Genomic DNA, 24681 nt, shown 5'->3' with positions numbered 1-24681 from the left:
CATTGTCAATTCTTGCTTTATTCTAATTCTCAATAGGTCTGCATGGCGGTAAGATGAGCACGTTGGCCAGATCGAATGCCTCGCTCTATGGAACTAAAGAAGACTTATACGACCGACTGAAACGTCACGCCTACACGGGCAAGAAGGGTACGATTACCATTGCTACCTTACCATTGAATCTTCCATATTGAAGTATTATCTATTATTTTTAGAGAAGAGTGATAGTGATAGCGAAGTGCAGTAGAACGACGATAAACTACAGATAACCAGCTGCTTTAATGTGTAAAATGTGGTCATAAATAACGAATGGGTTGCAGCAGCTAACTCACTGTCAGAACAGTGACGCCGCCCACTGCCCGCGCCGAAGAATACTCACTGGAGAGCCTTGCATTGAATCAACGTAATATTCGGCGATCCATCTACGATCCATCTATAGTCCCCCATCTCGGATATTACGTGACTTAATGCAAGGCTTTTGGCGATTAAAGTCAAGCGGAGATGAGATGGCTTTTATACGAGTAATAGTAACTCCCATATGTGCTCTTTAGGTATGCAAACTACATGAAATTAAGTCGAACTTATGCGTAATTTAATAAATGAAATATTGTTTTAATCTTAAGTATTATTTACCTATACAAGAAACTCGAACTTACCATGCTTGACGCGGTACCAAATTGCAATACATATATGCTAATATATATATATATATATAAAGATAGATTTTTCCAAACCATTTAGTTTGTCCAAGCTTGTTGAACAAATGCGCGAGTGCTGTAAAAAGCAAATCAAATATAGTCGTTATTTTGTAATTTAAATAAAAGCAATTTAATTATTATGTATGACAATTAATTTTATAAATTTTCTTGTATAAAATAAACGAAACAAACAAATCCAATTGAATTCGCATGCCTATCGCAAGTTTCACTTTATTGCTGACGCTATCGGCGTGCCAGATCCTTGTGCTCCTCCAGAATCGGAACAATGCGGCACAGCTACTTCCTCGGATTGCGAGTGATGTACTCCGAGGCCTCCTTTCAGTTCAGCTCAACCTTCGACTTCACGTTGATTATGCCATCGTGTAACATGTGGAAATAGTCAATGCCATGGCTAATAAAAGGATCAGGTGGGACAATGGCACAGTAACCATGCCCACCCAGTAGCTCTCGTAGTTGTTATAGTCAATCTCCGAGGCGAGACCATTGCCGAGCATTATGACCCTCATCAGGATGACACATATAAAATCCACTGATTTCCAGATCACCTGGACGGCAATCCCCAAAAGCAGGTATGACACTAGCACTTCCGGCAGATTATGAAGTGCCTGAGGAACGAAGCAAGTGTCCCATATAAGATCCATCGCAGCAAGACCCACAATAAGCGAGGGTAGCTGCCGGATTATTTGAACTTCTGGAATAAAACGCCAGGGATTGGATCATGCGGAGTAATCCAGCTAAGTAAACGCACTCCCAGCTGGTCATAATTGCGCTCAATTGATTTTAATAAAACTATAAATTTTTCACAGTGTTTGACTTGAAAGCAAAAGAATAGTGATTTAAACTAAACTAAAAATAAATTTGAAAACGTTTTGAGCATCGTTTATGACAGCCTAACAATTAATATCCCAAAAGAAAGTTTTTATGAATTCGCATGAAGGAAAATATTCTACAAAAAACTTCAATTTTATAAAATTCATTTAAAATACGAAATTTAACGTAAACTTCACGTAACCGTTACTCAGTTATGGAATGTGCGAGCGAGATGGTGAAGCAGCAGCAAGTGATGTAGCAAATAGCAATTGAACGCGAGTGGGAAAAGGGGCAACTATAAAACCGAGAAACTTACTTTTAGCATGGATTCGAACCCCCTATTTATAGTACTCTGGATGTCCGAGACACACACCTATTTGTGGTATTTATATTTTATAACGTAAGTAGTATATTTAATTACTAATCAGTATTTCATGCGGAATTCTTCCGCTTAATTCATAGACCGCGCGGGGGTCACACTTGCTACTCAAGCCAGGCGAAAAACTAAAGAAAATCGGGAAAATACTTGGTCTGCACCGAATTATATTACTGGTACTTAAACGAAGTACCCTAGATTTATTCTTGCCAAGCGGATGGCTGTTTAAGGTGAGTTGCGCCAGCGCTTACTATCCCTTGTGGAGTAAACAAACTCCAACCTAACCTCAAACTGACCGTTTTTTTGCAGACGAGGAACTTCAGGAAAAGGTAAAACAAAACAAAAAAGCCCACAAAATGACCCAATATCTGCCGCCGAATCTGCTGGCGCTGTTCGCGGCACGGGAGCCCATCCCGTTCATGCCGCCGGTGGACAAGCTGCCGCACGAGAAGAAGTCTCGCGGCTACCTGGGAGTGGCCAAGTTCATGGCCGATTTCGAGGATCCCAAGGACACGCCGCTGCCGAAAACGGTGGAAACGCGTCAGGAGCGGCTGGAGCGACGCCGGCGCGAGAAGGCCGAGCAAGTGGCCTACAAGCTGGAGCGTGAGATAGCGCTGTGGGACCCCACAGAGATCAAAAATGCCACGGAGGACCCGTTTCGCACGCTGTTCATTGCACGCATCAACTACGACACGTCCGAGTCGAAGCTGCGGCGTGAGTTCGAGTTCTACGGGCCCATCAAGAAGATCGTCCTGATCCACGACCAGGAATCAGGTAAACCCAAGGGCTACGCCTTCATCGAGTACGAGCACGAGCGGGACATGCATGCCGCCTACAAGCACGCCGATGGTAAGAAGATCGACAGCAAGCGCGTCCTGGTGGACGTGGAGCGGGCTCGCACGGTCAAGGGCTGGCTGCCCCGACGCCTGGGCGGCGGTCTGGGTGGAACGCGCCGCGGCGGCAACGATGTCAACATTAAGCACTCCGGCCGCGAGGACAACGAGAGGGAACGCGAGCGCTACCGGCTGGAGCGGGAGCGTGAGGATCGCGAGGGTCCTGGACGCGGCGGCGGCTCCAATGGCCTGGATGCCCGGCCCGGACGCGGTTTCGGTGCGGAACGTCGACGTTCCCGCTCCAGGGAACGCCGCGACCGTGAACGAGATCGCGGACGGGGCGCTGTGGCTAGCAACGGTCGCTCGCGCAGCCGTTCTCGCGAGCGCAGAAAACGACGAGCGGGCAGCCGGGAGCGGTACGACGAGTTCGACCGCCGCGATCGGCGGGACAGGGAGCGCGAGCGTGATCGCGATCGCGAGCGTGAGAAGAAAAAGAAGCGCTCCAAGTCTCGCGAACGCGAATCCTCCAGGGAGCGTCGCGAACGGAAGCGAGAGAGAAGGGATCGAGAACGCGGCACCGGATCCGGCGGCGATGTCAAGGAGCGCAAGCCCGATTTCCGTGATATGGATGTCATCAAGATCAAGGAGGAGCCCGTCGACGATGGCTATCCCACATTTGACTACCAGAACGCGACCATCAAGCGTGAGATCGACGATGAGGATGAGGAGAAGTACCGGCCGCCGCCTGCGCATCACAATATGTTCAGTGTGCCGCCGCCGCCCATTTTGGGGCGTGGAAATGCCAGCACGAATCCCAATCCCGACAATGGCCAGCAGAGCTCCGGCGACCCGAGTTGGTGGCGTCAGTAGAGTCATGGAGCGATGTGTCAAGGTTAATATTTCTAGAAGTCAGACGTCTGTGAGTCGCAACTATTTATTCATTCGACTCCGAGGCACCCCAATCCTGGAGAGCCTAACCGTAGCTATCCATTTTACACAGAAAATTTTAAGGTACCACTTGGAGGAGGGCCAAGTAGAACAAGATTATAGAAAACCCGACCGCTAAACGCAGAATCCGCTAATGTGTGCGTAGCTTAAATCACTTAAATTTATAAGTAACTCTTAACAAATGAATATGAAAACAGTAAGTAAAATAAAGCTAGCCCTCATGTGTTTGTTTCCCCACCTTTGGTAAGGGGGTTAAAGGGAATACGGAGAGTCAGGAGCTGGAACGCTTTCGGTGGCGCATACACCGTACTATATGGTTACTCCATCCCATGGTGGTTCCTGGGATTTTCTAACTCACCTAACATAATAAGCTGAACAATACAAACCCTTGCACTAACTCGTGCCTTTTATTTTCTCTGTTTTTTTGCAGTTTTCAATCAATTGAAAATCTGACTCTGACTAGTGTGAAAGCAAAAGCATAAGTATTTAATCAAACAAACAGTAATCCAAAAACGAAAATTAGTTCCGCCAGTATTCGTAGCCCATGCCCAAGTCTAAATTCCAAGCCCACATCAGGTAATTTGGTCTACGCACAAACCTCACTAATCCATGCGTCTACCGTTCTAGGACAGCTCTAGAATCAAGACAGCTACCGCAATACTTTTCCAATCTCCTCCGCTCTAGGTTGCCTGTGTTGTGTGGTGGTGTGGCGTGTAAGTTGATTCCGGGCTAAGAAATTTTGTAAACCAAAACCTTTTCCGTAAGTTTGCCCCGGTAAGATTACGATATCCTCGCCTAACCGCCGTGGATCGGATGGATGAGTGAGTTAGTGTAAGGGAGCTTTCCTCTGTTTGGTACACATTGCGAACTGCTCCGATGGCCTGTGGCAATCTACTCCATTCATCCATTATGTCTGTAACCAATTTACCATTTCGATCTTTTCATGTACGTTGAGCTGATTGTTATCGTACTGAAGACGAATCCGCGGCGGAAACTCGCATAGAACAAACAGAAAACTGCGCAAAGGTTTGCTTTTGGTAACTGGTAACGATTGGTTGTGGTTGGTCAGGTCAGGGGTCTTTCGAGCTGGTTAGCCTCCACTTTGGATTGCGGACGGTGACAAAATTCTGGGGGTCTTTTATTTTTGTATTGTATTGTTTGGCAGACAGGATCCATGCAATTGCCTTTTCGTACCGTGCGACATACGGGAAACAAACTATTGTGTAGCAGGGCATTTTTCCTATTACACCATTATTAAGAAAAGCGGACAGAGATCAATGTCACATTTAGATTTGATCAAATAAAGAAAAGAATTCCTCCTTACACGAAAAAGTACTTGTTTCATTTCTAAGTATTTATCAAGATGACTTGAATTTTTTACAATTTTCGCTTGTTAAACTGGTCTATATGTCCTGGATAAGAAGATTTGCAGTGGCGTCCTTGGAATCTCTTTAAAAATGTATACATTTGTTGCAAATAAAGCATTGTGAAATCTATGGACATTAAATGCGACCTCTATTGGAAAACATTCACATATGTCGCAAATTATTATAAGCGGATATGATAGAAAATGTTAAAGTAAAAGGGACTAATTTCAAGGATGAAACATTGAATATCAATAGCAAGCATTTTTCATTCCAACCCGATAAGTACCTATGTACCCAGTTATATTACGAGTAATGGGTATCAGCTGATCGCTACCTTTGCTTCTAAAATGGCATACTGCGTATATCAATAGGCGACATATCGATATAATTGACTGCTATCTCAGCAACATAAAGAAACTGGAATATTCTAACTGTATTTTGCATGCGAATATAAACTTTAGCCGTAATCTTGTCGAATGCTACAAAAAACTACCCAGTAACTTATTATTCTGCCTTTCTTTAATTCGATTCCCTTTGCCATTGAGTACCCGATAGTTAAATATTTGTATGCTGCCCTGCGTACACTGGCCTACAAGCAACTCGAAAAATTCAATTATGTTCGCCGATAGTTAAATAATTTGATGTGGCCCTGCTCACATTGGCTAACAAGTAATGTGAATTAATTATGGGTATAGATATTGCTTGAATTGCAATTCTCATATCACTTTTTTTTTAATTTTCCGTAATATTCATCTTTACGAACCATCCCAATACTTATGCTTCTATTTAAATATTAACATTCATATTTATATTAAACATATATATTGACTCTCTAATATGCTTTAAATGCTATTTAAATCGATTGCGTGCTTAGCATTACATTTTTTAGTCCAATTGTTTGAATATTTTTTCTTTTCGGCATATATCAAAATTACTTGTTAGGAAAAACGTGACCGAAAACCGAAACAGTGACAATAATGGATGGTTGCTGGCGAATCTATCGACTACCTATCGTGTATCGATACACACCGATAGTATCGCAAAAGTTAACGAGGTAGGTCCAGCACCAGTTTTTTTGGCGTGTAGCTGTAGCAGAAGCAAAAGGAAGCCGCTTGTGATAAATTTCAACTTCCATCAGCAAGCACTGAATTTGAGGAAATCAGGTAAATTTTTGCATTTCTACGCGATTAGTTGCTGCCCCGCGGTATTGTGCTTAGTTTTTACGTGTGGTTTACCAATTTCCGCGTACTTAATTGGACATTTTGCCTCGTTTTTTTTCGTACAGCACGCCCGGCATTCGACGCTCCGCAAAAGAAAAAAAAAACTTTTTTGACCACTTAGCAGCTTCAACAAGCAACCAAAAAATCAACATGTCTGACGAAAAGAAGGGAGGTGAGACCGAGCACATCAACCTGAAGGTCCTCGGCCAGGACAACGCCGTCGTCCAGTTCAAGATCAAGAAGCACACACCCTTGAGGAAGCTGATGAACGCCTACTGCGACCGTGCCGGACTCTCCATGCAGGTGGTGCGCTTCCGTTTCGACGGACAGCCCATCAACGAGAACGACACTCCGACCTCGCTGGAGATGGAGGAGGGCGACACCATCGAGGTTTACCAGCAGCAGACTGGTGGCGCTCCATAAGATTACTTAGTTAAGTTAGTTACTCCTCTTACAACTACACACTTAAAACGAAAAAGAAAAAAATACAAGAAAAACCACAAAAGCAAAAACACAACAACAACAACATGAAGAATCCAACAAACCAGGCCCTAAGAATCGATTGAATATGCTTTTAGTACAACTGTAGATTCTAAATGCGTCTGTGTGCGTAAATAACAAAAACATTTGCAGACAAGAAAATGGTAAATAAAGCATTTTATAAACTACACAAAATTTGCCGTCTTTCGCTATTTATTCCTGCGCCTGATCGGCGTTTGTTTTTGCCCTTCTGCAACGAAAAGCCGGTGCGAATTTCCCGCTTTGTGACCCTCTTTCTAAACAGCACGCACACACACTGTCATTGGCATGGCACGTCTGTGTGCGAGCAGGACTGGGTCCAGTGCGCGTGTGTGCGTGCAAATTGATATACATACACATCGGAGAACACTGAATTTGCGGGAAAAGTACAAGCATACATATACGCCTGCGAATTTGCGAAGTCTGGGAAAACATAACCTCAAATTTGAACAAGAAAAAAAAATGACGTCAGTTTTGAGAACCTTCTGGAAATTACATAGAGGTAACTATAACCTCAAAATTGGGATCTAGTAATACGCTTGTGTGTTTGTGAAAGCCAAGCCATACATGATGATTGTGTATGTATACCATGTATACATACATACCATTCATGATGTATGTGCGTATGTGCTTAAATTTTCAAAGGTACAGTTGTGTAAAAAAAAACTATGATGAAAAATTAAAAAGTAGATATGTACGTATGCATACATGAAGTCATGTCGACAGGTCCTGTTATATTAGACCGGCTGTATATGTATATGTATATGTGTTCATTTTTAATATTGGTATTGGGTAAAAATTTCCGAAATTTTTCTTATAGATTTTTTGCTGTCTCACCATGACTCAGCACCATACATATATACTTTATATTGTAAAACATTTATTTTCCAGGCCCTTTAATTATGTATTGAGAAGCAAAGTAATGAGTCAAAGTCGAAGTCTATTGAGTTTGTTCATACTTTGTTGCATTTCATAGATGAATTTCATAACTCGTAATAAAATTAAAATTCATTAACATTATGTATTTAATTTTACTTGTTGAGTCCAATTTATAGTATTATTTGCCAATGTATACTGTATGTTGAATGGAATAAACTAGTTTTTCAAATATGGATAAATAGTTAGGAAACAATAACATTTTGTCATGTTTATTTGCAACAACAATTACAATATGTACACATTAAGTTTTAAATATAATGCAAAAGGCACCGGTTCCCTCTTAAGAACAATTAAAAATAGCTTAGACCCAATCCTTGGGGTTCTTCAGGACCTTCATCAGTTTGCCCTCCTCGGACTGGGACTTGGGCTCGTGCATGTACTCCCAGCGGGCGTGCAGGGGCAGGGACATCAGGATGCTCTCGTACCGGGCTCCAGGCGTGTATAGACCGAACTTGGTGCCACGATCGTAGATCAAATTGAACTCCACGTAGCGCCCGCGGCGCAGCAATTGCCACTGTCGTTCGTTGTTGCCATACTCCCGATTTTTGTGCTTTCGTACCAGCGGCACGTAGGAGGGAATCACGGCCCTGGCGCAGCTTGACACAAAGTTGAAGGCCGCCTCCTGGTTGGGCGAATCGATGTCGTCGAAAAAGATTCCGCCAATGCCGCGGCTCTCGTTGCGATGCTTGATGCGGAAGTAGTCGTCGCACCACTTCTTAAAGCGCGGGTAGTAGGTGGGATCGTGCTCATCGCAGGCGGACTTCAGCGTCTGGTGGAAGTGGGAGGCGTCCTTCTCGCAGAGGTAATAGGGCGTCAGATCCGTGCCGCCACCAAACCACCACTGCTTCTCCCCCTTGGCAGTTTCCACTTCAAAATAACGATAGTTGAAGTGAATGGTGGGGACATGGGGATTCCTCGGATGGATCACGGCACTCACACCGCTGGCAAAGAACGGCAACGAGGCGCCCTCCTTCAGATTCTTGCCGCGAGCCCGCATCTGTTGTACTGCAGCCGGGGGCAACGAACCGGTGACCACGGATATATTGACGCCTGCCTTCTCGAACACATCGCCATCCTGCAGGACGCAAGTGATGCCGCCTCCGCCCTCAGGCCGCTCCCACCGGTCCACCTTGAACTTCTGGCCACAGTTCTCCTCCGCCTCCAGGGCGCGGCAAAACTCCGCCTGGATCTCCATGATCAGGATCTCCATGCGATGACGCATGTTCTCCTTGTCCCCCAGCAGTGCCTTGGAGTCGGTGATGGGCTCGGCCATGAACCGCGAGGTGTTCATCTGCACCCCGTTGACCTTTGGGTCGACAGCCTCCGCGGAATGTGCGTACGTGACCGCCGAAAAGCTGGCCAGGCCCAATCCCGTGCCGAGGAGAAAGCCTCTGGCGTGCGGCCCCCTGGTCCGGCGCACCAGTTGAAAGGTGCCCAGCGATACCAGGGATATCGTGTGACGGAGTGCGTTCATTATGTGCTCTCGCCTACTTCAAATTTTTAACTTAACTTAAGTACTTTCGCCGAACGCAGTTTGTTTGTTATCTTTCACTGACCCGGCATTTCTAGTTGCATAGTCGCCGGTGTGACCGTGATATCACCAAAATATACCGAAAATAGGGGGCTCGCGATTTTGTTCTATTTACAGAGATACAAGAAGTTGTAACGTTCTTATAAAAATATTATATATTGTTAAGAACACTAGCTAGCTCAATATGTCTGTATATATACACAAAATAATAATAATAAATAATATATGTTAAAAGTTACGGAGCAGTACAATTGCTTTTAATGGTAGACATATTTGTCTTAATTTTATATTATTATTTGTTATAAGTGATATAACTCCGATGATGTATATGTGTAGTGTCCATTGGAATACCCCATTCAAAAATATAAGCGCAATACGGGCACTCTGTCGTGGCATTTGAAATAAACGACTGCAAAGGCGCGTCGATCGTTGGCAAATGAGCGTGCTGTGAAGAAATCCATGAAATATTTGCGTGTGCGCCTTGAAGATTAAGGAAGATCTGCGTGAATACTATTGCCAGAAGGTAGGTGATCGACTGGAGCGAACTCTAAATCCTCTGAACTATAGTCAACGCGCAATTATACGTGTTTATCCCGTCGACTGGAGTTTTGCACCCAGGACACACGCACACTCGCACACTCACGATGTCTGGCCTCAAGAAATTCCAAAACACTGAGGAATGGCGTCAGAAACTCCGTCAGTTTCTAATGACCGAGCGGTAAATACACATTGAAACCCATCCTTGGATAGTGTTGCACTAGTGTTCGATGAATTTGTAGTCATTTACTTTCAAACAAGCCACCTGCATGTCAAAATTGTTAGAGAAACAGTACGCATAAATAGTTTGGACAGTTTAGACACACATACAATTTAGTTGAGAAAACTAATAACAGTTTTCCTTTTTCAGCTTGCCGAAAAAGCCCGTGAAAATGGACGAAACGAAGGATATGCGCTATAGTTTGGAGATCGACGAGGATTTGAGGAGACCCTTGGAGGCGCGGGCCAAGAAAGTTCTGGCCGTTAATTCTGCCAGTCAAAGGACTGTTAATCTCGGCGAGGATACTATGTACGAGGCAGGTGACTTGGAGCACTTGGACGATGGCGATGATAGCTTCAGTGCCTTTGAGCGCATGTGCGACAAAACCGGTTCCGATCCGGATAGCACTCTTTTCCAGTACCTGCACAGCGAGGACCGGAGTCAGGTGATGGCCAGGGCTAGGGATCATAGCACCGACGATCAGAAAGAGATCGATGCACTGCGTCGCATGCTAGAGGCAGTGGGTACAGAAGACGATCTATTGGAGAACGAAAGTCCCGTCAAGGGGGCGGAGTGCACTCACCTGGAGGACATTGAGGCGCCGTCGCGCTTTTGGGACAACACCCTGGCCGGAATGGACGAGACCTCATCCGACTCTGGGCTGACTCCTAAAGCATTGACCAAGGTTTCGCCTGTCAAAATGGTGGGGCTGCTTCGCCCCTCAACCATCATCGAAGACAGCGAACTGGAGTCGTCTGATGTGTCTTCACACACAAGCTTCCAAAGCGCTCGCACCCTAAAGACAAATGCATCTAGTTCTTACGAAACAGCCACGGATACTTCCCTCAGTGGAACGCTCCTAAACGTCGACGAATTGTTTTACGCCGCAATTGCCAAGGCCAAGCCACCAGGAATGTCCAAGGGAGAGGAGCTGGAGCTCTTAAGCGATCTTCATGGCAGTCTTAGAGAGCTGGCCTCACTTCCGAAGGATGAGGTCGAGGAGGAAGAGGACGATATAGAGGATACAATAATCGAGCTATCCTCTTCTGACGATGAAGAAGTGCAGCTAGTTCCAGAAGTAAAACAAGAAGACACGTCCCGTGTGTCCTCAGTCCACGGAAAAGATCACACTGAGCAGAAACCAGCGGAGAAGAGCGTTGAAAATAAGGAAAATTCGTTGCATTTCAATGATACCATGGAAGAAATGGAGTACATGATGCAAAAGGGTATGGAGTACATGGCAGGTGGGGCTCCTTCAGTCGCCGCAGTCAAGGCAGATTGCCCTGTGCTGCCCAAGACCAAACAAAGCACGTTCGTTGTTTCACCGAAGCCGGAACCAAAATCACCGGCTGTAGCCTTTTTGCAGCCATCAATTCCGCTGCGGTCATCTAATCAGCCACAAACAGTTGTAGGTTCATCTAGCACGGGTAGAAAGCCGCTCAATGTCGGCCTCACCATGGAGTGGACCAAAAAGAAATTTTTCAGTGCAGCCTCTGGTATTCCTCAGCGTCGCCAAAATCAGATAAAGCAGCCATACGCCAACATAGTCAGTCCCATACGCACCTACACCCAGAAGTCTGGTACTGCTCCGCTAATGAGTACATTCCGTCCAACGAGTTCTGATATGCTATCTACACTGGCCATCAGTGAGTTGGAGCAGGAGTCTCGCTTGTGTCATCCTAAAGCACTTTTCGCAACAAAGGACGAAACACCCAAGTCCAGTGAAGCGGAATCTTTAATTATCAATGGAATCGATTCAGCCGCTGATCTGCTTCCCAAAAAGGCTTACATATCTTCCGAAATCAAGCATGTAAGTTTAAATTTATATATAAGCCATGATGAGTGAACGTAAACTAATACCTTCCATTGAACAGGTGGTTGATGAACGAACTCCTTTGCCCATGCCGAAGGTACCTCAAATTCAAAAATACCTCAACTCCGCCGTGGAGCCTACTGTTATGCGCCACGATGGCAAAATGAAAATGCCCGGCGAGGCAGTCCGCAATCCGTCGTCTTCGCATATCCCACGACGCGCCAATCACAGCCTGGCTGATCTGTCGCTCGCCTCAGGCGACGTGTCCTTATACACAATAAGAGATGCCCAAAAGTTTTAAGGCCCATAAAAGTACTTCACGCTCCTTGACTAAATATTGCAACGATAATAAATGTATTGTGTAACTAGTGCTAGTAAATGCCTTCGTTTTCGTTTGATAGTATCAATGCTTGCATCATCACTTAACTCGCGCCTGCGGTCCCTTCCACGCTCGATTAACCTTGGACTCTGAGGTTCTGCCCAGTTCGGTGCAGATGTACCGCCCCACTTGGATCAGTTTGTCTAGGTTGACGCCAGTATCGAGGCCCATGCCGTGCAGTAAGTAGACCACATCCTCGGTGGCTGCGTTGCCTGACGCCCCCTTGGCGTAAGGACATCCGCCCAAGCCAGAAACGGAAGAGTCCACCACCCGAATGCCATAGTCCAGTGAGACCAGTATGTTGCTCAGAGCCTGACCATAAGTGTCGTGGCAGTGCACGGCCAGATCTTTAGCCGGGACGACCTTGGTCACCTCATCCAGCATTCGGCGCATTGTGCCTGGAGTGCCCACACCAATGGTGTCGCCCAATGAGATCTCATAGCAGCCCATTTGGTACAGGGCTTCCACCACTTTGACGACAGCACTCGGCGCAACAGCACCCTCGTACGGGCAGCCAACCACGGTGGAAACGTAGCCCCGGACGCGCACACCATGCTTTTGGGCTGCTTTCAGCACAGGTTTAAATCGTTCGATGGCCTCAGCTGCCGTGCAATTAACGTTCTTCAGCGAAAACGCATCAGATGCGGCTCCAAAGACTGCCACCTCCTCGGCTCCCGCCTCCAGAGCACTCTCGAATCCCTTCAGATTAGGCGTGAGGACTGGATAGCTTATACCAGTCACTTTGCGGATTCCTTTCAGCACTTCGGCATTGTCGCCCATCTGTGGCACCCATTTGGCGCTCACAAAGCTGGTGGCTTCTATGGTTCGCAGTCCTGTTTCGGACAATTGGTTGATCAGCTCGATCTTGGTGGCTGCCGGCAGGAGTTTGGGCTCGTTTTGAAGACCATCCCGCGGTCCAACCTCCACAATTCGCACCTGATTGGCCGCGCTTGTAACCGCCGTGCGCTGTTAGTTTTAAAATTATTAAAATATTGTCAAGTGCGTTCGATTTTCCGTGAAATTACCTTTGCTGTAAGTGCAAGGATAGAGCGAATTGGTGCACTTATCATTGCTAAATTTGTAAATAAACGTTACGTATTCCGCTTCTTCTTTTTTCGCTGATAACAGCTGATAATGATCCAAGATCGATATGTTGCTAAATTTCGATAACTGTTTTGCTTAATGAGCTGCCATCTCTAGCGCAGAGGCGTAAACACATTTTTTGTATACAAACGGGTATTTGGTGCTAATTCTTTGTAATGGAAATAGCAGAGATATCTGCAGAAGATGAGGATGTGTTTCACTTTGAGACCGAGCACCTGGCCCTGCGTGGCAACCAGTGCTATACCAATTTGCTGCGCACTTTGGCCGTGCTGCAGGCACAAAGGATTCGGGTGCATCAGCAGATTGAGGAATTGGAAGCCACACAAAATATCTACTTGGAGAATCCGCAACATATGCTGGACAAACTGCGAAACAACGAGCCTTTGATAGCGGATAATTACATCACCACGACCGTTCTACCGGACTTGCCAACTCTGTCGCCCAATGACGAGGAAGGGGGCACAAATGAGACACCGACCGATGCGTCTTCATGGACGCAAGAGGCGAACAAGAATCGGGACAGGAGCAATGGACGGTCGGAGAATTTCAATCGCTTGTGGACCAACGAAGAGCAGAGTCGCTTGGAGCAGCTGCTCATCCAGTATCCGCCAGAGGAAGTGGAAATGCGCAGATTCGGGAAGATAGCGAAGGCCTTGGGCAACAGAACGGCACAGCAAGTGTATAGTCGTGTCCAGAAGTATTTCCAAAAGCTGCACGATGCCGGAATGCCTGTGCCCGGTCGCATACCCAAGCATCGACGTCCTGGTTTGAGTAAGCCGAAGATCAAACTTCGCAAGTCAACCTTCTTCCCCGCTCATAATATATCGCTACAAATGCCAGAGGACGATTTCACATTTGACGACCTGCGAATCCCATCGCCTGCGAGCGATATGCTCCTTATGCCGGCATCCAAGATCGAACCAAAGATCGAATCCGAGTACATGGATGCCGATCTGAATGCGGAGTCAAAGCGAAAACAGGAACTATGCCTTAAGCTTCTATCAGCCATTCAGGACGAGAAACGGGAAATGGAGGACGGATATGAGCCAGACTTGCTGGCCGCCAAGTGTGCCGAGTGCGAAGAGGCATCTGTGACCAGGACCCAATGGCGTTGTAACAGTTGTTATTGTTACCTTAATCTGTGCGGAGATTGCCTGGCCAGTCAGCTAATCGAAGGGCGTTTCGAGCATTTAAGTCATGAAGTTGTAGTGGACCAAGAGTCATGACGCTCCTAGAGTCCCATTTACTTGAGTACTAAATTACTAGACTTGCCTGTAAAGCTACAAATTAAATATAAAGAGAATAATTTTAAAAAATTCTATTTTATTTATAAAAACTTAATATTAAATGGTATAAAAGAGAGGCCCTCTTAATTGCGCAATTGGGCAGATGATTTCGGCAGAGATTGAATACGCTGGCGACGCTTTGCTTCGAACTCCGTAGCCAGCTGCCATGTTTCTTTGTCCAACGTATCCTTCCCCCGGGCGATGCCCAGCAGCCGTGAGAGGACCAGCAATCCATGCAGATCATCGGCATTACTTTTGACATTAGCTTTACGCATGTCCACGAAATCCTGCTGGATCATTTCAGTGTGCTCCTCGCTCACGTTGAAGCCGCTAGTGCGCGCTGTGGTCAAGTACTTGCGAAACTGCTGCAGACGTGATGGCTGCAGATAGTGGTGGGCTGCCTTTAGAGATTCATCAACAAGTTCCACGGCCTTAGAATCGGCATTAATGGGCAGCACAAAATCGCTCTGAAAACATATCATTAATAGTTTCTATTGGATATAATGATTATTTATATAAACTTATATTCTTACCGGCAACATACTTCGCCCTTCACTGAGCACGAGAACTGGAATATTTGCTTGGTAGTCTATTTGGTAATACTGAAAGTCGCACTTCAGTTCCTGATTATTGATCAAGTGCGCTAAATGCTGAACGGCATGAACACCATTGGCCTCCAGCTTGCCCTGTTGCATGCACGTCTCGTCGAGCACCAAATGCGTATGGGGAGCCAACTGTAGTACGCCGGAAACCAGCTTGTTTGTCTCATAATCCTTCCTGCAAGTACTCATTAATAGGTATTCAATTTTATACTATTTCTGCTTAGCCAACTTACTTTGGGGCAAAGGCTGCCGTGTTTAGTGTGACGAGAGTCATGGGCATGTAATGGCTGGCCGGCAGTAGCAGCTCCAGAATTTGATACAACTTGGTTGCATACGCCTCACAATTCTTAGGGAGATTACAAAGGTTAAGGGCGAACTTGCCGATGCTCTGCATCTCAGAACGACTGTAGACCGTAGATATTAGGTGGGAGAGCAAATACTCGGCAGCCAGATCGTCATCAAAGAGGCAGAGTTTAAGAAGCATGCGCAGATCTTTGTGCACAGCAAGGTGGGTTGGATACGTCTCCTCACATATTTCCGTTGGCTGTCGAAGGCTTTTGTCCAGCAGCGGATTGGCATGCGGCAGCACCTGGACTCCGAAGGCATGCAGGCGGGGTATAAGAAATGGCGATGGATGAGCTGCCTGCAGTTCACTCAAGTTTTCACAATCGTCTATTTCCAGGGTAGCGGCGTCTAGTGAAGCATCCACTGACAGAAAGCCCACAAAGTCGACCAGCGAGTTAAGCTGGTAGGTATCGAACTCCTCGTAAACCTTTACCATGCATGCCATGCTGGGACGATCCGGCAGAGGCGAGTTAATCAGGTAATCAGACCCAAGAACAGAGGATTTGGAGGCGCCGACTGGCTCGCTATCTTTTTGAATCTCTTTTAGGCAGGGTCGCTTGAACGTTGTTTCGCTCGCAACGTCCACATCCATGGCTTCTTCTTCGCCTACAATAGTCCGCTTCTTGGCTGAACTGGGAGATTGACCCAGACTGGCCAAATCGATCTGGGGACAGCACAGCTTCTCATGCTCCTTGCTCCAATCGTTCAGACCAGGCACAGAGACCACGAACATGGTACGCCTCTCTCCATGCACGTTTCCATCGGCGTTGTAGTCAATCACTTCGCCATTGGCTATTTTCAAGCAGTCCCTGTACTTTCCTTCCTGTACACGTTTGCTGCCGTCGGCGGATTTCACTTCGTAGCGCTCCAGATAGATTTCTGGGTCCATCATGTCCTGGATCATTCCACGAAAGCGCACCAGAGTCTGATCCTTCAGCTTGTGAAGAGGCGTGTAGTTGAGCAGGGGAATCGAGTGCCAACGACTGGGATCCTTGAGCAAGTCCTTGAGTGCAGCGCTGTCCGCTTGCTGGGCGGCCAGTTCATCGGGCGTGCTGGGCAGCTCCATCGCACAGGGCATTATCTAGTTAACGAATGAATTTGCAAATGCCTCAAAAACCTCGAATGCAAAAAACAACAGCTGCTTTGGCGCGCCAAAAACTGATTGCAGCATATTAGTGATGGTCATCGATGGGCCTATCGATATCTGCCAGGGATGTCGAACTCTGCCGCAGAACGGATGTAGAGGCGGATGTGGACATCCGCAAAAAATGTACAATTTGAGAATTACCAAAGAATTGCAGCGATGAGCAAGAAGAAAAGCAATGTGTGGCAGTACTTCTACAAGACATCCGGCACAGTGGCCACCTGTCTGCTGTGCAACAGGAACTACTCGAGGCGAGGACGCGGCACAACATGTCTGCGGAATCATCTGAAGAGCAAGCACCCACCGGAGTTCCTATCTCTATCCGGGGACATAAAGTACCTGGACCTGGTTAAGAGCGAGATCTCCATCGGTTCGCCACAGCACCCCACAGCCCAGCTAGAATTGAATCTGCACGTAAGTGGGATAGCATATAGATGTGCATACATACCTATGTACATGCATATGTACTGTGCAAGAAGTGTACCTTATGTGAAATCGGGGTACATGCCCTTCTAGATATTCTGTCATGTGGAGATGGTTTCCCCAAACTTAAGTTTCCATTCAAATATAGTTTCTTTGGTAGTTCATAAAGTAATTTATGCCTTCTCTTATTTAAAACTTTTTACTAATATAGCAACAGCGGATGCGGATTTTTATCCGCGTTTGGCTAGATCGGCAAACATGTGTTGTGTTTATAAAGTGTAGTTAAGGAGGTTTTAAAAATGTACTGTTATGGTCTTAGTATTATATTTTTATAAATTATGCGTTTTTCACTAATCTGATGCATTAAATTATTCTATTAATCATTTTAGGAAACAGATTCAGATCCATTGGACACCGAGGATATATCCTACAGCAAACGCTGTGATGAGAAGTTGGCCCTCATGCTACTAAATCACTCCTTTGAGTTCATTGAAGGACCAGGATTCGTAAATTTCATTAGGACGCTGCAGCCGCGGTACACGATTCAACCAAGGAGCTACTATGAGAAGATACTGTGCGAGGATATACAAAGGAAAATGCATCAGCATTTGAAGCAACAGGTGGATCTGCTGGATGCCATATCGTTGTCTACGAGTCTCTGGCGTGGTGACAAAGGCGAAGGACTGCTGAGCTTGTCCTGCTCCGGAATATCAAGGGATTTTCAGACTCACCGCCTAATGCTGAAATGCGAGGCTCTGAATTACGAAAGCACTTCGAAGCTAGCTTGTTGCATTCGAGATCTTGTGCCCAGCTTGGCCATTGAGGTGCCCAAAGAGAAGATACACTGCGTAATCAGGGACGAGATGACGGCGCTGCCAGGTTCCCTGCCCGATTGCAGTGTGCACCGCCTGCAGATGTGCGTTCGATTTGCTTTGCAATCGAACGAATTACTGCAGAACCTTTCATCCAAGTGCAAGCAAATAGTTGACCATTTTGCGTCGTCTAAGATGGCCAACGATCATCTGAAATTCATTCAAGAGATCCGCTTGACGCGAGACCCGTGCACACTTACACCTTACGATCCCTGTCAATGGAATTCCGCTTTTCAGATGATGAGCAGCGTGTTTCGAATGAAAGATGCTCTATCCTTGTACTGCGAAGAGTATAGTCTGGTCCAAATATATCCAGATGAATGGATAGAGATCGATTTGTGCAGCAAAGTAATGCAGCCTTGTGAAGAAACAATCAAGATATGGAGCAATCCATCTACGACCACCTCATCCGTAATCCCGCTGGTTGCCGCTTTACGGGATTCCCTCCGAACAGATGTCCATAACTTTGTCTCATCTGTGGTAAGTTGCAGTAGATAAAACCATAAAGTATTGTCTAATATTTCGAATGTCTAGACTATATGCAGTTTCGCCAGAAAGTTGCTTGAAGAACTGGAAATGAAGTTCGCCCACATCACTAGCGACATCAACTTTTTGATGGCCACATATTTGGATCCGAGATATAAGCAAGCATTTTTCACCGAACGTGAGGAGCAGTTGGTGGCCAATGAAGTTCTGCTTCAGCTCGCTGGAGTGCCAGAGGATTGCAATGGTCAGCCACCGCTGAAAATAATCAAAGTGTCATCCACATCGTCCCAGAAGAATGAATCAAAGATCGATAGCATTCTGGATAGCATACTGACAACTGGAACGACGAACACTCAACAGCCAAATACGTCAATGGGCTCCCAGTCTCAGATTAAGAATCTGCTATATCTATACAACTCCGAACCCAGAATCGATAGGAACATGGATCCCCTGATTTGGTGGAGGAGCAACATAAAATACATATCCTTGTATGGCATTGTTAGGAAATTCTTATCAGCACCAGCAGCAAGTGTGGTTAGTGAAGGCTTATTTAGAAAATCAACGCACTTGTATTTCGACATGCAGGCGGGCTTGAGCCCCGAAAGTGCATCCAAAATGTTGCTCATGAAGGCCAACTTTAGCTTTAGCAATTCGGAAATCAATTAGGATACAGTAATTTATATAATTTAAACGTATTTATGTACATAATATTAGCTTTAATCTTACAACTACTTGATTTTCCGGAAAATTAGATTTTGCACTTAAGCCGCGTGTATGGCTGATTGCCTGATGGGTCCTAGCCCCTGTAATCAGGATCATTGTGTTCCTCTTCGTCTTCCTCCTCCTCCTCTTCTTCATCTAAATTAAAAACATGTTTTTCATAATGTTGATTCTAAATAAAATGAAAGCTATGAAATTCTTACCATGATCTCGACGTTTACGTGTGTAGGCTCGTTTGCTGGCGACGGGCGCTTGATCAGTTTCGCCATGTAGCAAGGAATTGCGATATAATATCAGCGGCTGCCATTCCTCAGCTCGGCTGGATGGCATTGCGGGTGGTATTATCTTGTCCAGAAAGCTCATTATGACCTTCTTGTCTTGCTTCAGTAGCTTGTAGTTGAACTCGTTCAAAACCTCCAGGAAGAGCAAGCGAGTTGGAGCCCGCACCGGATCATCTGGCTCCTTGTTCGCAGCGAAATAAATGCCACCACGATGAATGGCGGCCACAGATTCGCGATTCTTGATGGCATCGAAACCAAATGTGAGCGCAAATCGCTTGGCCAACTCCTTGAGGTCCACAAACTCTTGCGAACTCTTTGAAACTATGCCATCCTCACTCTGCTCCTGCAGACTCTTAAAGACTGTGATCAGGCTCAAAAGGAGCGTCATAGCGAAGTTAACCTTATTAATCTCACGGGCTTTTCCCAACGTGGCCTTAATTATGTCTCCATAGTCGTTGTAGCACTGAAAATAGAAAGATAATGGATAAACATAGAACTTTCAGATATTTTCTCGTGCTCACTTACCTTAACGTAATACTTAAATATACTGGCTGCACGCATCGTTGGAATTATATTGTACACCACCAATTTGCAGTAGCAGGCCAAGAAATTACGTTTCTTATGCAGCTCCTCGATTCTGGTTTCATCCTGTGCCACATCTTGTTTAAGGGAGAATACATAGTGCTGCACGAAATTGTCCAAGATTAGGTGCTCATCCATGCGCGACTTGTACTCCAAGCCGCGTATATGTTCGATCTCACTGCGAGCCAACTTGTCGGAGAAAATGATGAGCAGATCGCAAATGGATTGGTACGCCTGTAAATTATAATGATATTAAAGTTTTCCAAATAGTGATTTGTACATTTCAAAACGTACCGCCTCTTGAATCTGAACTGTGGGTCCATCGCGGGTTAGTTCAAAGCAGGCTCCCATAAAGGTATCCAAATTGTTGCGCAGCTCAGCCACCACCTCGGTCACATTAACTGACTCGCATTCGTTTTCCACATACTGCAGTCCCCAGCTTATGGAAAAGTAACAAGCTTCTATACAGTAGACTAAGGCTTCGTTGGGCAGACAGCGATCGATGTTCTCTTTAGACTGCGCCTCCTCTACGTCCTGGAACAGGGACTTAAACAGCTCCCAGGGATTAAGGTTGTGCGAGGAGTACAGAATGGAAAGGACCTTAAGGGTGATGGTAATATTGTAGATGTCATCCTCATTAGGGGTCTCCTCGCCTTCAAACAAAACATAATAAGTAATATAGTCAAGCTAAAACGTGTCATTATTTTATCACCTTGTATGAGGTTTCGCCATTCCTCGATTGCATCCTTGTACTTGTTGACAGCGCTCTCGATGATGTTGGATCTGGCGATATTGCATCTGGTGTACGTGGCACTACCCTCGGCACAAAGACATTCTAGCGTTTTTGCACAAGTTTCCAGAACCTCGCGACCTGTGTGCATGCTCATTACCTGATTGATGCGATCTAACAGTGCCTGAAGATTGCCCTCTTGACGATTGGTGGTGTACAGATTGAGATCGAAATACTGTGGAACTGCAAGGAGATTGGCCAGCTTTTCGCTGTCTGCTTGATACTTTTCTAGCAAGGACGGTAGGGTGACAATGAAGTGTTCGGTCAACTTCGCCTTCTCATCTTGAATAGCCTTTAGCTCCTTGGCACTGAGCGTACATTTGCGATTGCTAGCGCGACCGACTGGAACTTCTCCAGTCGCTGATTGTTTAACGCTGCTGACCATGATCTCGATGAGTGTCGATTCCTGCTTATTGTCAAGGACCTCTTCATTGGGTCCCGGCTCTTCCAGAAGCAGATCCGTCATACACTCCCAGTCCCTTACCATATCATTGCTATCGATGAAGGAGTCTACAAGGTAGGCCCCATGTTCGTGAAGTTCGGATTCGATAAAGAACTGCACCAAGTCCCGAACCAGCGGTGTATTGGGCATACGCACTTTCCCACGTTTTGTCTTCGTCTCTTCCATGTCGGCAGTTAAGTGAAACAGGCGAACATTTAAGAACTCAGCTGCTGCCTGAGCCACACCACGATGTGAAGAGTAAACCAACTCGTAGACAATTTCACAATCCTTGTCAGCCAAAATCTCTGGGTGGATTCTGAAAATAAACATGAGCTTGGTGAATAACATTCCTTAAAACAAAAAAATGTAATTTACTTCAAGATACTGATAACCAGCTTGACGGCATGAACAGACACTTCAAACTCCTTGTCCAGCGTCATGGCCACAATCCTATCCTTAAACTTTGACGTGAACAACTCAAGTTTTCCTTTGAGCTCATCTTTCTCGTACAGCGGCAGCAACGACTGCAAACATCGCAGGCGCACCTCTCCGATCTTGTCGTGCAGCGTCCAACCGATATATTTAAGGTAAGAGTCGTCAAGAAAGTTTTGCGGATAGTTTTCCATCCAGATGCCGATCTCGGCCATACATATGGCTCGTATATCAGGCAGACTGTCTCTGTAGCGGTGAACGAACACCGACTTGAACATGTAGGTCAACATGCTCTTTATCTCGTCCATATTCTCTTCCAATTCGGAACGTTTAGTCATAAGCGAGTCCAAACGGTCAGAAGCACGACGATCTCGGGACTAAACAATTTTAGGATCATTAATTAATTCCAAGTAGTTATAGGCAAACGTACCTTAACGCGTTCAGCTTCGAATTGCTTCGCAGCATTGTCAAAGTTATTCGAAACCAATAGGGCGACATCCACCAAAGCCGTCATCAACTTCATGGCCGCCAGAGTGGCTGTGTGTCGAAAAGCTCGCACCTGCGAATCGGAGAGGCCCGTAAGCAGGGATATGACGTTGTCCATCAGAAACTGGTCGTAGATAATAGAGTACTGGCATTGCTTCACAAGGGTTTGCACAAAATCGCAGAAATTATTTTTAAACTTTCGCCACTGCGTTCCGCTCATGATCAAGGGATATTCGCCGCTTTCCTAAAATATTTTACGATTGAATAAGAAGCTTCAGGCACATCTCCAGCAGACTTACTTCGTCAAACTCTTCGGTCATCCGTCGGATAATTGATGTGTGATCAACAGGATACTGAATGTCCTCGGATATCTTTCCCTTGCAACCACTAGCATTAATAAAAAACTGCATCAGTGCAACCAGGGCCGTTTCTCGGTTTGCCTTATACTGCTCAATCCATTGGTCAACAATGCTCTGAAAAGAACGTGTGATTAGTATTTGGGAAATAGAAAGGCAATTGTTTCTCCTACAGCAATAGGGTTCTTCGAGTGTCGCACAATATAGTAGAGACTATTCTCGTCCGTGGTTATCTCCCGCTCACTGTCTATCCGCTCGTGATGTCCCTTGTCGACGGGCTCCTTGCGCGGTCGTTCAACGCGTTCCTTGCGTTCTGTTGGCCCCTTGCGGGTGGCGGGAGTCTTTCGTTTGCGCGCGATTGGCGCGAAGAAGTCATCCTCGTCATCATCAATTATGGGCGGTTTGTCCCGCACTCCGCCCCGCGCTCTGAGCCTGGTCATCCGTTTGGTGGGGCTGTCCGCATCCGAGGTGCTCTCATTCAGGGCATCGCTAAAAAATAATTACATATTTCTTATAGGCAAACACGAATGGTGGGAAAACGGAGAACTGTACCTGTGCAATTCCTCGTAGTCCGGCGGCGGATCATCCATACGTATGCGCTTTCCACCGCGACGCGCCATCATTTTATGTATTTGACTGTCTCACTGGTAAATATGGCTTCAAATCATTTAATTTTAAATTAAACAATAAAATTTGACCAAAGCGTCCGATTGATACAAGTGATGGAACCACAACCCACAATACAGTGCAAAAACAATCGAAAGACGCAATCGGAAACAAGGGATGCAATTAAGAAATAAGAGTGGCTTAAACTTAAAAGAAATAAAATACAGCTAAAATATTTAAATTAATTATTGTGGAATTTTCGTTAATTAATTAATAAATTAATTAAATAATTAATTCTTTTTTTTCATGTCCATAATTATATTCAGCCCTGGTATTCAGTGCATCCATATATCGATAACAACTGCTAGCCGAAAAGCAAGAAGAAGAACCAAAACAATATTTAGTTAACGAAGCATAAACAACTTAAAATCGTTGAATTATGACTGACTTTGGCGGAGACTCGGGTGGCCGACTAAAGGGCGTAACTATAGTAAAGCCCATAGTGTATGGAAACATTGCCAGATCCTTCGGCAAGAAGCGCGAGGAGGACGGACACACGCATCAGTGGAAAGTCTATTTGAAGCCCTATTTCAACGAGGACATGTCCATTTACGTGAAAAAGGTGCATTTCAAGCTGCACGAGAGCTACGCTAATCCGAACAGGATCGTAGTTAAGCCGCCCTACGAGATTACCGAGACCGGATGGGGTGAATTCGAGGTGATCATCAAGATATACTTCAACGATCAATCAGAGCGCCCGGTTACCTGCTACCACATCCTTAAGCTCTTCCAATCGCCTGTGGTCGATGGCGAGCTCTCCTCTAGCACCACTATGGACACTAAGAAGGGCCTGGTCTCGGAGTCGTATGAGGAAATAGTGTTCCAGGAGCCCACCCAGATCTTGCAGCATTATCTCCTGCTTTCAGAACAGAGCGCCAATGGGTTGCTAACCCATGACACTGACTGTAACTATGAGCTGATTACCATTTTGAATGTTTACTCATTAGATATATACTTTTCTAGTTGAGGAAAAGAAGACGAAAACGTTGGACAACATTGTGAATGTAAAACAGAAGGTCAAGGGGGAGATTGTTACACTTAAGGACAAACTAAAGCTGGCACGTGAGACCATTTCGAAGTTCAAGGCAGAATTGGCGAAGGTGCAGAAGCAACCTGCGTAAAATGTGCATAATTCTCTATAGAAATAATCTAAAAATTATTAATTAAATAAAATATTGGAAAATGTATTTTATTATTTTAACGGTGATATCCAATTCTTGGCTTCGGGTAACTAATTCAAATCTAACAAAACGGTTTAGGACATAATTTTATAGTATTGCAAATTATATCGATGGCTATTGATGTGGATCAGTGCAGTCTCTATAAACAGCTGAATTCATAATTCTATATAAATGTACAAAGAAACTACACTTCAAATTCATTGACTATGGTGCCATTGACTATATAACGTCGTAAATCTTACATGATTTGGTGTTTATTATTTTCTAAAAATATA

General features: G+C 45.5%; 11 protein-coding genes and 1 pseudogene across 26 annotated transcripts in view, besides 2 other annotated features; 7 read left to right on the top strand and 5 right to left on the bottom strand.

Moving 5' to 3' along the window:
* The window catches only part of uif (uninflatable), a 37532-nt gene extending 36639 nt beyond the window's left edge, over positions 1-893 (top strand). For all 6 annotated transcript variants that reach the window (NM_135247.6, NM_001258993.2, NM_001258995.2 and 3 more), the window contains 2 exons: positions 37-147; positions 213-893. In NM_135247.6, coding sequence (NP_609091.4) covers positions 37-147; positions 213-244 — 143 coding nt within the window. In that variant the 3' untranslated portion in view covers positions 245-893. The remainder of the gene's footprint in view (positions 1-36; positions 148-212) is intronic.
* A 31-nt stretch (positions 894-924) lies between these two features.
* CR43142 lies at positions 925-1478 on the bottom strand (annotated as a pseudogene).
* Positions 1479-1983: 505 nt separating this feature from the next.
* Positions 1984-5010, top strand: snRNP-U1-70K (small ribonucleoprotein particle U1 subunit 70K). Of its 2 annotated transcripts, none has more exons than NM_001273244.1 (2): positions 1984-2132; positions 2212-5010. In NM_001273244.1, exon 2 carries the CDS (start codon positions 2259-2261, stop codon positions 3603-3605), a length of 1347 nt encoding a protein of 448 aa, NP_001260173.1. In that variant the 5' UTR covers positions 1984-2132; positions 2212-2258; the 3' UTR covers positions 3606-5010. The 2 variants fall into 2 exon arrangements, with proteins under 2 accessions (NP_001260173.1, NP_477205.1); NM_057857.5 differs by having other exon boundaries at positions 2212-3896.
* Positions 5011-6076: 1066 nt separating this feature from the next.
* On the top strand, positions 6077-6941 carry Sumo (Small ubiquitin like modifier). Of its 2 annotated transcripts, none has more exons than NM_058063.4 (2): positions 6077-6213; positions 6336-6941. In NM_058063.4, exon 2 carries the CDS (start codon positions 6421-6423, stop codon positions 6691-6693), a length of 273 nt encoding a protein of 90 aa, NP_477411.1. In that variant the 5' UTR covers positions 6077-6213; positions 6336-6420; the 3' UTR covers positions 6694-6941. The 2 variants fall into 2 exon arrangements, with proteins under 2 accessions (NP_477411.1, NP_001303312.1); NM_001316383.1 differs by having other exon boundaries at positions 6131-6213.
* Positions 6135-6185: a mobile genetic element.
* A 437-nt stretch (positions 6942-7378) lies between the features above and the next one.
* Positions 7379-7449: a mobile genetic element.
* A 384-nt stretch (positions 7450-7833) lies between these two features.
* Positions 7834-9300, bottom strand: Coprox (Coproporphyrinogen oxidase). Of its 2 annotated transcripts, none has more exons than NM_001298768.1 (1): positions 7834-9300. In NM_001298768.1, exon 1 carries the CDS (start codon positions 9200-9202, stop codon positions 8030-8032), a length of 1173 nt encoding a protein of 390 aa, NP_001285697.1. In that variant the 5' UTR covers positions 9203-9300; the 3' UTR covers positions 7834-8029. The 2 variants fall into 2 exon arrangements, with proteins under 2 accessions (NP_001285697.1, NP_524777.1); NM_080038.4 differs by having other exon boundaries at positions 7909-9300.
* A 346-nt stretch (positions 9301-9646) lies between these two features.
* Positions 9647-12205, top strand: sip2 (septin interacting protein 2). Of its 5 annotated transcripts, NM_164722.2 has the most exons (4): positions 9647-9782; positions 9866-9977; positions 10167-11826; positions 11891-12205. In NM_164722.2, exons 2-4 carry the CDS (start codon positions 9904-9906, stop codon positions 12128-12130), a joined length of 1974 nt encoding a protein of 657 aa, NP_723234.2. In that variant the 5' UTR covers positions 9647-9782; positions 9866-9903; the 3' UTR covers positions 12131-12205. The 5 variants fall into 5 exon arrangements, with proteins under 5 accessions (NP_723234.2, NP_609090.2, NP_723235.2 ...); NM_135246.3 differs by lacking the exon at positions 9866-9977; NM_164723.1 differs by lacking the exons at positions 9647-9782; positions 9866-9977 and adding an exon at positions 10045-10088.
* Positions 12068-13344, bottom strand: Hmgcl (3-Hydroxymethyl-3-methylglutaryl-CoA lyase). 2 transcript variants are annotated; one of them, NM_001298767.1, is made up of 2 exons: positions 13234-13344; positions 12068-13174 (listed from the first exon to the last, which is right to left on the bottom strand). In NM_001298767.1, the coding sequence occupies exons 1-2, from the start codon at positions 13276-13278 to the stop codon at positions 12248-12250; spliced, it is 972 nt and encodes a 323-aa protein (NP_001285696.1). In that variant the 5' UTR covers positions 13279-13344; the 3' UTR covers positions 12068-12247. The 2 variants fall into 2 exon arrangements, with proteins under 2 accessions (NP_001285696.1, NP_609089.1); NM_135245.3 differs by having other exon boundaries at positions 12166-13174.
* Positions 13345-13392: 48 nt separating this feature from the next.
* Positions 13393-14622, top strand: Atac1 (Ada2a-containing complex component 1). Its single transcript, NM_135244.4, has one exon. It carries the CDS (start codon positions 13468-13470, stop codon positions 14536-14538), a length of 1071 nt encoding a protein of 356 aa, NP_609088.1. The 5' UTR covers positions 13393-13467; the 3' UTR covers positions 14539-14622.
* On the bottom strand, positions 14617-16713 carry CG3430 (uncharacterized protein). The gene is made up of 3 exons (NM_080707.4): positions 15434-16713; positions 15132-15375; positions 14617-15065 (listed from the first exon to the last, which is right to left on the bottom strand). The coding sequence occupies exons 1-3, from the start codon at positions 16621-16623 to the stop codon at positions 14682-14684; spliced, it is 1818 nt and encodes a 605-aa protein (NP_542438.1). The 5' UTR covers positions 16624-16713; the 3' UTR covers positions 14617-14681.
* Positions 16714-16770: 57 nt separating this feature from the next.
* Positions 16771-19364, top strand: CG13775 (uncharacterized protein). Of its 3 annotated transcripts, none has more exons than NM_001298765.1 (3): positions 16771-17103; positions 17502-18464; positions 18519-19364. In NM_001298765.1, exons 1-3 carry the CDS (start codon positions 16849-16851, stop codon positions 19134-19136), a joined length of 1836 nt encoding a protein of 611 aa, NP_001285694.1. In that variant the 5' UTR covers positions 16771-16848; the 3' UTR covers positions 19137-19364. The 3 variants fall into 3 exon arrangements, with proteins under 3 accessions (NP_001285694.1, NP_609087.1, NP_001285695.1); NM_135243.2 differs by having other exon boundaries at positions 18519-19167; NM_001298766.1 differs by lacking the exon at positions 16771-17103 and adding an exon at positions 17378-17413 and having other exon boundaries at positions 18519-19167.
* Positions 19135-23300, bottom strand: SA1 (Stromalin 1). Its single transcript, NM_057920.4, has 10 exons — positions 23112-23300; positions 22733-23048; positions 22503-22676; positions 22148-22447; positions 21661-22094; positions 20766-21601; positions 20348-20706; positions 19997-20287; positions 19394-19934; positions 19135-19328 (listed from the first exon to the last, which is right to left on the bottom strand). Exons 1-10 carry the CDS (start codon positions 23180-23182, stop codon positions 19267-19269), a joined length of 3384 nt encoding a protein of 1127 aa, NP_477268.2. The 5' UTR covers positions 23183-23300; the 3' UTR covers positions 19135-19266.
* A 213-nt stretch (positions 23301-23513) lies between these two features.
* Positions 23514-24411, top strand: Gas41. Its single transcript, NM_135242.3, has 2 exons — positions 23514-24130; positions 24189-24411. The coding sequence occupies exons 1-2, from the start codon at positions 23605-23607 to the stop codon at positions 24344-24346; spliced, it is 684 nt and encodes a 227-aa protein (NP_609086.1). The 5' UTR covers positions 23514-23604; the 3' UTR covers positions 24347-24411.
* The last annotated feature ends 270 nt before the right edge of the window (positions 24412-24681 follow it).

The sequence above is a fragment of the Drosophila melanogaster genome, chromosome 2L (genome assembly GCF_000001215.4).
Source record: "Drosophila melanogaster chromosome 2L".
Taxonomy (NCBI): Eukaryota; Metazoa; Arthropoda; class Insecta; order Diptera; family Drosophilidae; genus Drosophila; species Drosophila melanogaster.
The sequence above is the reverse complement of the archived record's forward strand: the minus strand, read 5'-3'. Positions and strand labels throughout refer to the sequence as shown.

Excerpts from the sequence above, each read along its gene's own strand:
- CG3430 (NM_080707.4), bottom strand. The coding sequence starts at position 16,623 with ATGCCCTGTGCGATGGAGCTGCCCAGCACGCCCGATGAACTGGCCGCC. Across the intron at positions 15,376-15,433 it reads ACGGCAGCCTTTGCCCCAAA|GAAGGATTATGAGACAAACA; the intron begins GTAAGTTGGCTA and ends GAGTACTTGCAG. Across the intron at positions 15,066-15,131 it reads AAGGGCGAAGTATGTTGCCG|AGCGATTTTGTGCTGCCCAT; the intron begins GTAAGAATATAA and ends ATATGTTTTCAG.
- Hmgcl (NM_001298767.1), bottom strand. The coding sequence starts at position 13,278 with ATGATAAGTGCACCAATTCGCTCTATCCTTGCACTTACAGCAAAG. Across the intron at positions 13,175-13,233 it reads TCCTTGCACTTACAGCAAAG|CGCACGGCGGTTACAAGCGC; the intron begins GTAATTTCACGG and ends TAAAACTAACAG.
- snRNP-U1-70K (NM_001273244.1), top strand. The coding sequence starts at position 2,259 with ATGACCCAATATCTGCCGCCGAATCTGCTGGCGCTGTTCGCGGCACGG.
- Atac1 (NM_135244.4), top strand. The coding sequence starts at position 13,468 with ATGGAAATAGCAGAGATATCTGCAGAAGATGAGGATGTGTTTCACTTT.
- CG13775 (NM_001298765.1), top strand. The coding sequence starts at position 16,849 with ATGAGCAAGAAGAAAAGCAATGTGTGGCAGTACTTCTACAAGACATCC. Across the intron at positions 17,104-17,501 it reads AGCTAGAATTGAATCTGCAC|GAAACAGATTCAGATCCATT; the intron begins GTAAGTGGGATA and ends TAATCATTTTAG. Across the intron at positions 18,465-18,518 it reads ATAACTTTGTCTCATCTGTG|ACTATATGCAGTTTCGCCAG; the intron begins GTAAGTTGCAGT and ends TCGAATGTCTAG.
- Sumo (NM_058063.4), top strand. The coding sequence starts at position 6,421 with ATGTCTGACGAAAAGAAGGGAGGTGAGACCGAGCACATCAACCTGAAG.
- sip2 (NM_164722.2), top strand. The coding sequence starts at position 9,904 with ATGTCTGGCCTCAAGAAATTCCAAAACACTGAGGAATGGCGTCAGAAA. Across the intron at positions 9,978-10,166 it reads CAGTTTCTAATGACCGAGCG|CTTGCCGAAAAAGCCCGTGA; the intron begins GTAAATACACAT and ends TTCCTTTTTCAG. Across the intron at positions 11,827-11,890 it reads TATCTTCCGAAATCAAGCAT|GTGGTTGATGAACGAACTCC; the intron begins GTAAGTTTAAAT and ends TCCATTGAACAG.
- Gas41 (NM_135242.3), top strand. The coding sequence starts at position 23,605 with ATGACTGACTTTGGCGGAGACTCGGGTGGCCGACTAAAGGGCGTAACT. Across the intron at positions 24,131-24,188 it reads GCTAACCCATGACACTGACT|TTGAGGAAAAGAAGACGAAA; the intron begins GTAACTATGAGC and ends ATACTTTTCTAG.
- SA1 (NM_057920.4), bottom strand. The coding sequence starts at position 23,182 with ATGATGGCGCGTCGCGGTGGAAAGCGCATACGTATGGATGATCCGCCG. Across the intron at positions 23,049-23,111 it reads GACTACGAGGAATTGCACAG|CGATGCCCTGAATGAGAGCA; the intron begins GTACAGTTCTCC and ends ATTATTTTTTAG. Across the intron at positions 20,288-20,347 it reads CAGTTCAGATTCAAGAGGCG|GCGTACCAATCCATTTGCGA; the intron begins GTACGTTTTGAA and ends TATAATTTACAG.
- Coprox (NM_001298768.1), bottom strand. The coding sequence starts at position 9,202 with ATGAACGCACTCCGTCACACGATATCCCTGGTATCGCTGGGCACCTTT.